Raw genomic sequence first — 10,037 nt, 5'->3', positions numbered from 1 at the left:
AACTTCTCAACTAATACCAAAAAAAGGCTTCCAGGTTTTATAAAATCTTAACACAGACCCTTTAAGAGAGTGTCTTATCTTCTCAAGCTGGACATGTTTCATAATCTCTTTAATCCAGTGAGGATATTTAGGAGGAAGAGGGTCTTTCCACTGGAACAGTATAAGGTACCTGGCCACCAAGTACAGAAGGTTAGCATATTATCATTAAGAGTTATTTAGATGCACATCCTGTGGCAATATGTTCAATTTTTGTACTGAATGAAAACTGCAATAATCATTTTAGAAAATACACATAAAATTGTTCTGACACTTATCCACAACATTTTTTTTATTTGCATCATTTTTACACAGATCATGGAAAAAAAAAAAAAATCTCCATATCTGAAAAATTTTTTTTTTGAGTGCTTGAAGAATTAATCTTAGAAGATCTATGTGAAGTCCCTCTGCAGAGTAACTTTATGAAGGTTAAAGTATTTATAGAAACATGATTATGATTTATTATTATAATTAAACTGTTATGTAAACAGTTCATGAGTAAAGGTGACAGAGCAAATCTTGAAGTTATATTTATCCTTGTGTACATTTTCTCCCCACCAGAAATGTGCTCACACACACACACACACACACACACACACACACACACACACACACACACACACACACACACACACACACACACACACACACACACACACACACACACACACACAAACAAACACCTGCTCCACTCGTTGGACTTTTTCGCATCGCGTACATGTTTTGACCTACTCGGGTTGCCGTACCAAAACACGGAAGTGTAATCAGGTCGTTTCAGAGGACTCGAACCTGACACAGGAAATCTAAATATCTCTAATTACAGAGTGATTTGCTTCATTTTGGTCCCGTAGTGTTAAAATGTGACGGTTTTATTCGTGTTTAACGTGTTTTTGCTCCGTCAGCTCGCTCCGGTACGATGCTAAAGAGATTAGCCGGTGAGTTAGCAGTTAGCGGCTAACAGCGGAGCTAATTAAAGCTAGAATTAAGCTAGTTTCAGAACCAGAACATGTTCCGGACCGGGTTTCTAGTCCGGGCCACCCACACCCTCCTCACCTGGGTCATAACCCTGACCCTGTTCCTCCACAACACAGGTGAGTCCGGTCCATTCACCTGAGACAGCTCGACCTGTGAGTTAACTCATGAGGAGACCTTCAGTCAGGGTCATGTGTCTGCAGGAGGTAAACAGAGGAGTAAACACGGACTGGGTCCATCCAGAACCTCTTATATAACCTGTTGGTGCTTCAACAAAGGAGGAAAACATTTCACCTCTGTCTGACTTGGCTTTGAGCCGCTGTTTGAGCAGCTCGGTATAATCAGGGAGCATCATCAGGTTTATATAACACGGAGTTAAAACTCAGTCACCTTCATATGATCCTCAGCCCAGCCTTATGTAAACACATGTTCTTAGTATGTGAGCAGCTGCTGCTCTGATTTAACACTGTTCTAATGTCAACATCTATGATTCAGAGATTTATTACAGCAGCTGGAGACAGACACTCTTTATCAATCAATCAATCAATCAAATGTATTTATACAGCACTTTTCATACAAATAAAATGTAGCACAAAGTGCTTTACAAACAGACACATGAATTAAATGAAATAATTATAACCCAAACCCACTCCACCCACACAGCAACCCACACACAGTGTTAATAAAAAGCAACACAGATAAAGACAGTAATAGAGCACACTGCTGTACCCAGTACGTACTGAGGAAACGCCGTCTTAAAGGTTTAAAAATGAGAAAACACTGGAGGTTAGGTAAAAAGTGTAAAACTAAATATATTATAATATAAAATAAGAAAATGATTTTTAAGAATTGAGAATAAAAATACTTGAAATTAAGTTAAAATATACAGATATGTATAATGATGAATAAATGAAGAATAAAACAGGAACACTAGAGAATAAAATACGAAAAATATAAAAGATTTTAAAAAGAAAAGATAAAATAAATAAATAAATAAGACAAGATAAAATAATAAAAAGTAGTCTGTACTTAAAATAAATAAAACACTAAAAGGTAATTCAGGTAAAAGCTTGAATAAAAAGGTAGGTTTTGAGTTTGTTTTTAAAGAGATTAACTGTCTGTCTTTAGGTCATTTCATCATAACTGAAAGGGGAAAATTTGTGGATTGACCCTTTTTGTTATAATAATAGTAATAATAATAATAATAATAATAGATTTATTTTACTTTTCCAAAGTGGTAACAAAGGCCTTCACAAGACAAAGAGTCCCAGGATTTATAAACAAACAGACACAGCGTTCAGTTTTTAAATTCAGAATATCTGAACAAACTCTCAGGAATTATCAGGTCTGCTGAAACTCTGAGCTAATACCTATTACAGTGCACTAAAAAAAATAGAGAATGTTATAAAAAAAATCACCAAATGCAGTTAGCAATTATACCTACATAGAAAATCTGAGGGATTATTATAAAAGGACAAAAATGCTCTTAACTGCACATAGAAAGTAAGTGAAGCACGGACCAACAACGACAGACTGTGTTTCCATTTTGCTTTTTGGGTAAACAAAAAAAATAAACATGTTTTTTTGCTATTTATTTATTTATTTATTTATTTATTTATTTATTTATTTATTTATTTATTAATTGTTTAAATCCAAATGTTTTGTATTAACGTGTTTTGTTGACCTTTCCAGGGAGTGTTAGCATGTCTGTGTGAAGCACTTTAAGTTGAATCATGCTGTAAGAATTAACTCACTGTGCCTCAAAATTAAACGTGAATAAAATTATAAAATGAAATCACCAAAATGTTCATTTTTAAAACTGTTTTGAGAAGAAATCCAAGAAGATGGAGCATAACCATTAAAAGCTGATTCCTAAAACTCAGTAAAAGTGAGAGAAACCTGCAGTTTGACACAGTCTGTGGACTGAGCAGGACTTAGACTTTATGCACTAACACACACAGATCCTCCTTTAGCCTCAGTCAGAGAGGACGACCCATCGTTTCTGTGCAGGGTGCAGACATGAGTCCGGTAGGAGTCACCAGGTTTGAGAGATGCAGCTTCATGTAAATCACATCTGGATGACCCAAAACACAGAGCTTTGACAGTTTCCCTCAGAGCAAAGAGAAGTTCGTGTGTGAGGGTTTATGAAGAGTCTGTGTCTGTTGATGGAGCGAGTTTAGGGTCAGGGATGATGCTGTTTTCAGCTTTAACTTCATGTTACTGAGGCCTGAATCTGAAGAGTCTCTGGAGGACTCCCAGGATCACTGACAGAAAAAACAAAGAGCTCAAGCTCCCGTTAAAAGGAGAGTCCTGAGTCTCAGAGCGGCTTTAAAACCTGAGAGCTCGTTTCATCAGCTCGTGACGAAGAAGCAAAAACTTTAACAAAACATGAATAAAAATCAGAGTTTTCCTCTGAATGATGCTGAGCTGGAAGCAGATTCATCGCGTCTCCATGACTCATCAGGTTGGCGCTGAGGACCTGGATTCTCTGTGACCTCATTAACCACGAGGTGAAAATCTGACGAGGTTATAAAACATCAACAAAACGTCCTTCATGTCGTGTTTTCCTGCTCTCTCTGTGTGTGTGTGTGTGTGTGTGCGTGTGTGTGTGTGTGTGTGTGTGTGTGTGTGTGTGTGTGTGTGTGTGTGTGTGTGTGTGTGTGTGTGTGTGTGTGTGTGTGTGTGTGTGTGTGTATGTGTAGATCTGCGGAGGTGTGAGGAGGAAGGAGAGCTGTTGCTGCCGATCCTCTTCTTCGTCGTGGTCGTTCTCTCCGTGCTTTTATACTTCGCCGTTTCTCTGATGGACCCCGGCTTCGTCCTGTCCGACACGCTCAAGGTGAGACCGAGTCTCCAGGAGGACCAGGTCTGAGGTTCAGAGAAACACTTCAGGAAGTCAACTCAGCTCCTGCACTAATGTGTGTGTGTGTGTGTGTGTGTGTGTGTCCAGGGGTCCAGTGAGGAGATGGAGTCCATGATTCCTGAGGCGGCGCCCCCTCGGCTGCGGCGCTGTGGATACTGTCTGCTGCAGGTAAACCGCAGCAGGACTTCCCTGGACCTCACCTGATCCGGATCAACCCGGTTTCACAGTTTTCTTCTTCTCCAGTCGAAGTTAGACTCCTCTGATGAAGCTCAGTGACGCGTCTCCTCGTTGGAGAGACAGGCCGTGAAAGGAGGCGGGAAAAATAAAGATGGCAGCTTTATGACGCGCTGATGCTCTGGGTTTATTTTCAAACCCGGACTTTTCATGTCAGTTTTAATTAAACACAGACTCTAATGTAAACTTAACACCAGGGATTGGTGAGTCCTGATACCAGGAATCAGGCTGATACTGGTCTAATTTCAAGGTAGATACTCGTGAAGGCAGCAGATACTCAAAGTGTCACTTTCAGAAAGTCTCCTTCGTTTTAATTTGAAGAGAATAAAAACATTTCTCTGCCTCCACAAACTGAACTCTGTCACCAGCGGGAACAAACCATAGCTGTCAAGTCTCTGGTTGAAAAGACCATTTACTCCATTTTACCCGTTTATACCTCAGTGGGACGGCTCGCAGAGAGCGTCAGAATTATTTTAAAGTCCCAAACTTACAGGTCTGTGCTGGGTTTAAACACTACAATACATTATGTCCTGTTTCATCTTTTTAATGATCCAAAATCAAATTTAAAATGATTTAAACTGTTAACAATAACACAACAAACAGTTTAAGGTGCACAGGTGGATCCTGTTTAAATCAGTGTTTTCAGTCTTGTTCCTGTCTTCAGTCGGTAACAGCTCATCATCACTCTGATGTTCAGTGAAGGGATGTGATGCTCATCTAACACAGCAGCTCCTTTAAAGGGCTTCACTGTGACAAGTTTTTAAAAATTATTATTATTTTTAAGATTTTCAAGATGCATGATAATAACAATGAATGCGCTTGTGAATTTTTATATAGGAAATATTATATATGTTGAAAATAAAAGAATAAATAAATAAAATAATAATAATAACAATAATAATAATAATAATAATAATGATAATAATAATAATAATTAAAAATAATGATAATAATAATAATATTAAAAATAATAATGATTAAAAATAATAATAATAATAATTAATTGATTATTTTAAAAAAATAATAAAAAATATAAATAACTAAAAAACAGAATAAATTATACACACAACTAATACTAAGGTGACGATCTTTTACCCTCAGGGAGATGAAGCTGCTCTCACTATCTGATGACTTAGTGAAATATTCAACGTGTAAAGTTTGAAAAACTTCTATCTCTGTGTTTTTTGTAAAATAGAAAGATTGGTGTAAATTAAGTGTTGCGTTGTTTGATTTCTTCTTTTCTGGTCCAAGCAGCAGCCAATGAGAGCCAAGCACTGCCAGACGTGTAAACGCTGCGTGCGCCGCTTCGACCATCACTGCCCGTGGATCGAGAACTGTGTGGGCGAGAGGAACCATCGCTGGTTCATCGTCTACCTGCTGGTGCAGCTGCTGGCTCTGCTCTGGGCTCTCCACATCGCTCTGTACGTCTCACACACACCATCTCTGACCCAACCTGACTCACTGTGACCCTCTCTGACCATCTCTGACCATCTCTGACCATCTCTGACCCTCTCTGACCCAATCTGACTCACTTCAACCCTCTCTGACTATCTCTGACCATCTCTGACCATCTTCGACCCTGTCTGACCATCTCTGACCCTCTCTGACCATCTCTGACCCAATCTGACTCACTTTGACCCTCTCTGACCATCTCTGACCATCTCTGACCCAATCTGACTCACTTTGACCCTCTCTGACCATCTCTGACCATCTCTGACCATCTCTGACCCTCTCTGACCATCTCTGACCCTCTCTGACCCAACCTGACTCACTTTGACCCTCTCTGACCATCTCTGACCCTCTCTGACCCAATCTGACCCACTTTGACCCTCTCTGACCATCTCTGACCCAATCTGACTCACTTTGACCCTCTCTGACCATCTCTGACCCTCTCTGACCATCTCTGACCCTCTCTGACCCTCTCTGACCATCTCTGACCCTCTGTAACCCTCTCTGACCTCAGCTGACACCCTCTAACGCCCTCTGGCAGCGCCTGCGCTCTGAGATAAGCGTCTCTGTCTGCTCAGGGACTCTGTGGAGTCAGGAGTCGGTGAAAGTTTGTTCTGCTGAAGCAGTAACTGTAGAAATGTTGGAGATTCCCGTTGGACTGATCCGTGTTTACGGTCAGTAAACAGGAGCTGCTGCAGGTTGCTTCAGCTCAGCTGACCTTTGATTTGAAATCAATCCTGCAGCTGAGGGACTTTAATACGAGGCCTGTTTGTGGGTTAGACTCTGCACGCTGTGAGTGGAGACAGAAATGAGCTCCCAGAGAACTGCTAGAGTTACAGGAAAGAAACTCTGAGGTAGATTTTAAACCATCTGAGGCCAGTTTATGTCTCTAAAGAAGAAAACTGACTGAAAAGATTCACGGTTTTCCTTAAAAAGTCAAATATCTGCAGGATTTATGAGCCAAACAGCAGAAAAAGCCCAAACTGTGAAAACAACGTAACCAAAGCTCTTAAAGCTCAGACACACAGAGCCTCTCAGAGTGTTTCAACGAGCTGTTAATGTGTAGTTTAGTGACTGTTGAAGCAGCTTAAGGTGGAGCCACCTTTGACCTCTTTATGAAGAGAAACCAGGTCAGTTACATAAGTCCCAGCAGAGGACGCCGGCCCTTTAAATGTTCAGGTGAAAGTATGGATAAGAAAAGCAGTAAAAGTGAAAGACGCTGTGATAAAAGTAACCTCAGTTTTGATGCTAAAGGAGCAGGTTTGAGACTTTTCTGAGTCATAGAAACCTGCAGGTTTGATCCGGACCACCTTCACTCCCAGACCTGGGACCTGCTCAGATCAGGAACCTGTGATTTTATTAAAGAAACACACATGAAACATCCCCCTCTGCACGTCACAGAGACAGTTTTATAGGTTTAATCGTTATTAATCTGATTCCTCTCTGCTGATGAACTCATGTCCAGTTTCAGACACATGCTGCCCCCTGCTGGTCCACCGTCAGATCACATCAGACCAGTTTGTTTTGTCAGAAACTCACAATCTGAGCCGCAGGTAAAAAGTTTGTGTTCAACTTTGACACATTTTTACTTTTAAAGACAAATAAAAAGTTTTACACATGTTCATTTAAAGCCATAAATATGAACTTCAGATAAATTTAATGACATTTGGAAGATTTGGAAAAGTATATTTCCCCTAATGCGGTTTTTAATGAAGAGGGAGAAAGAAGAAAGTCGCTCTAATGAAAGTTTCTTTCCTCAATTTAATAAAACTTTTCTTTTTCTTAGTTGTCAAATTTACTTTTAAATGATGTTTAAATCTCTAAACTTTGGTTTGTAAACTGTGAACTTTTTGCTGTAGAGTTTCTCTTTGCTGAGACGGCCAAATAGCTGCAGTTCCCCAAACAGCCACTGGGGGCCGGTCCCAAAAATGAGTCAATCCCAATGTAAGCCTGGTACAAAACAACCTTACTCTCATTTTGTGTTCACTCTATTTAAAAAAATAAATTAATTAATTAAAGGAATAAATAAATGAATAATTTTAAAAGTTGATTACTTTTCAACAAAACAGACATTGTTGAATTTCAGACTGAGTCTTTGTGATGTTTGGTGTTTTTCTGGATTGGTCTCTCAGCGCCTTTTGAGAGACAAAATCTTGAATCTGAAGTTCCTGTGAGGCTCTGTTTGGGTTTTAATCAGGGATAAACAGTTTCACGCGTGTTTAAAGTCATAAATATGAGATTATAAAGTCATTAGTATGGGATGACGATTGACTGAATGTGTCTTTTTTCTTTTTTATGTCATTAATTTGTCTGAATATTTGGATTAACCCTTTAAACAGTCTCTAACGATCCCTCCTGGTTTTGACCCTCTTGTGTCTCCAGGTCCGGAGTCTCACCCAGTGCCTCCTGGGAGACGTGGTTCAGATCAAACGGCTTCCTGCTGGCGGCGCTGGGCCTGGTGGGTGTCTTCTCGGTGGTGGTGGTGCTGCTGCTCGGCTGCCACCTCTACCTGGTCTCCATCAACTGCACCACCTGGGAGTTCATGTCCCGGCACAGGATCTCGTACCTGAAGAACTGCGGCGACGAGGAGAACCCGTTCGACCGAGGCGTCCTCTGCAACCTGCTGGACTTTTTCTGCATCTGCAGGACGGTGGTGTGGGAGAAGATGTACCAGAGGAGCAGCCAGAGCTCTGTGTGAGCCCAACCAGAGGGTGGCGCTGTGACCTGGATTCTTCCAACACGTCTGAGAATACGCTGCAAACAATCTGCACTCAGGTCTCATCGTGTTGATCCCGTCACACTGAAGTGCTTTATCTGTCTCAACGCAGCTCAAACAGGAAACTTCCAACTTCCTGCTCACTACGACTTCTTAACTCCACAGAGAGCGGTGATGATCTGACTGCTGCAGTCCAAAATTTAATTATTTCTATCTACTTTGGATGGAGTACCATTAAATTGCTTACAAAGAAAGAAGATCTACACTAAAAACAGCATTAATGAGCCGTCAGCATGCTGCATTGCTCTGATATTAAAACGTTATAACGAAGCTTTGACCTGAGTGCATGTTCACCGTCTGTTCTTGAGAGTTTAACTCGTTCTGTGAACAAAAAATCTTAGATCAAGGCCCAGAACTTTTATCTTCGGTGCACAAGATCGCTATCCTGAGGGAACAAGCTGTTATCTTGTGCACATGTGATAATAATCTTGATGGAAACGGTGACTTTTTGTGTGCAGATAATTTTCTTGTGGGGATATTTTACAATCTGATAGAGCAAAAACGTGTATAGGATGATAATCTTGTCAGAACAACTGATATCTTGTGCACACAAGATGACTATTTTGTGGGAACAGGCTGGTATCATCCCAAAGCCCTCAAAACATAAAGCTGTAAAGATAATAAAAAGGAAAGTTGGGATTATTCTCACAGAAGAAAATATCTGATTGCACAAGTTATTTTCCCTTTTGCACAAGATAATTATCATATTAGGACCAGTCATTTGGGACCAAGTTAACAAGAAAACGATCCGGATGGAAGAAGTTGATATGTTTGCACAAGATAAAAATCCTTTTCTAGGCAAATTTTTTTTTGCAGAAGAAAATAATCTTGTTCGAGTTTGTTATCTTGTGCACTCGAGATAATCAACTTGTAGGGAACAGTGTGTGCACAAGATGGTATCTTTTAAGAACAAGCTATTACTTGTGCCAACAAGATGACTATCTTGCAAGAAACAAGCTGTAAATTTTGCAAAGGAAAGAGTTTTCTTGAAAGATCAAGTGAGCGTGTGCGCACAAGATGATAATCTTTTACAAAGAAGTTATCTCTTGTACATAAGATACTCATCTTATGGGATAAGTTGGTATCCTGTAGCAGAAGATGATTGTTTCTTCAGGATAATTAGAAACAAGTTATTTTACTCTCCAGACACTTATCCTACAGGGAAAAGTCGGTATCTTGTGCACACAGGATGGTTAACTGACAGTGTGAGCTGATTTAAGATGCACATGTAGGGGATGAGTTGTCAGCTGACCTGGTGTTCAGAGAAATCCTGATAATTTTAGAAACTGCTTTTAAAAAATGTGTTTTCTGTCTTCGTTGTGTTTTTTCTCTCAGGTTTGGTCTCCACCTCCGCTCTCAGTGATGATCCTGTTTACACCTGGTGCAGGTGGTGACCCTGTTTGAACACTAACGGCCTTTCCTCCTGTTTTAATGAACGTGCCTTTAATTTAACTTCATGTAAAGTTTTTAAACTGTTGAACAAAATGATTTTTGAGCGACGTCAGGAAATATCTAACAATGTTTTTTTACAGTTTGTTGTTTGTATTTATTGATAAAGAGAGTACATTAAAACACTGATGATATGCGTGTTGTTGTTATACATCTGTACACACTCACATTCCTAGTCATAATGCTCCACACACAGACAGAAACACGGAAACACAGAAACACGGTACGGACACGTCAGTAACATGTATGTTATATTCAGCA

At 40.0% G+C, this 10,037-nt stretch overlaps 1 protein-coding gene across 2 annotated transcripts; it reads left to right on the top strand.

Moving 5' to 3' along the window:
- Window positions 1-762: 762 nt before the first annotated feature.
- On the top strand, window positions 763-9,908 carry zdhhc12a (zDHHC palmitoyltransferase 12a). 2 transcript variants are annotated; one of them, XM_074671299.1, is made up of 5 exons: window positions 763-1,127; window positions 3,711-3,844; window positions 3,956-4,036; window positions 5,357-5,523; window positions 7,934-9,908. In XM_074671299.1, the coding sequence occupies exons 1-5, from the start codon at window positions 1,043-1,045 to the stop codon at window positions 8,247-8,249; spliced, it is 783 nt and encodes a 260-aa protein (XP_074527400.1). In that variant the 5' UTR covers window positions 763-1,042; the 3' UTR covers window positions 8,250-9,908. The 2 variants fall into 2 exon arrangements, with proteins under 2 accessions (XP_074527400.1, XP_074527399.1); XM_074671298.1 differs by having other exon boundaries at window positions 5,354-5,523.
- Window positions 9,909-10,037: the final 129 nt, after the last annotated feature.

The sequence above is a fragment of the Halichoeres trimaculatus genome, unplaced genomic scaffold (assembly GCF_033239565.1).
Source record: "Halichoeres trimaculatus isolate MK-OKI-2021-1 unplaced genomic scaffold, fHalTri1.1 fHalTri1_scaffold_5, whole genome shotgun sequence".
Taxonomy (NCBI): Eukaryota; Metazoa; Chordata; class Actinopteri; order Labriformes; family Labridae; genus Halichoeres; species Halichoeres trimaculatus.
Note: the sequence above shows the minus strand (reverse complement) of the source record. Positions and strands in the feature narration are given on the sequence as shown.

Bases quoted from the DNA above. Each gene is read 5' to 3' on its own strand.
- zdhhc12a (XM_074671298.1), top strand. From the start codon at position 1,043: ATGTTCCGGACCGGGTTTCTAGTCCGGGCCACCCACACCCTCCTCACC. The intron at 1,128-3,710 runs GTGAGTCCGGTC...GTGTATGTGTAG, and splicing joins CCTGTTCCTCCACAACACAG to ATCTGCGGAGGTGTGAGGAG. The intron at 5,524-7,933 runs GTACGTCTCACA...TTGTGTCTCCAG, and splicing joins TGGGCTCTCCACATCGCTCT to GTCCGGAGTCTCACCCAGTG.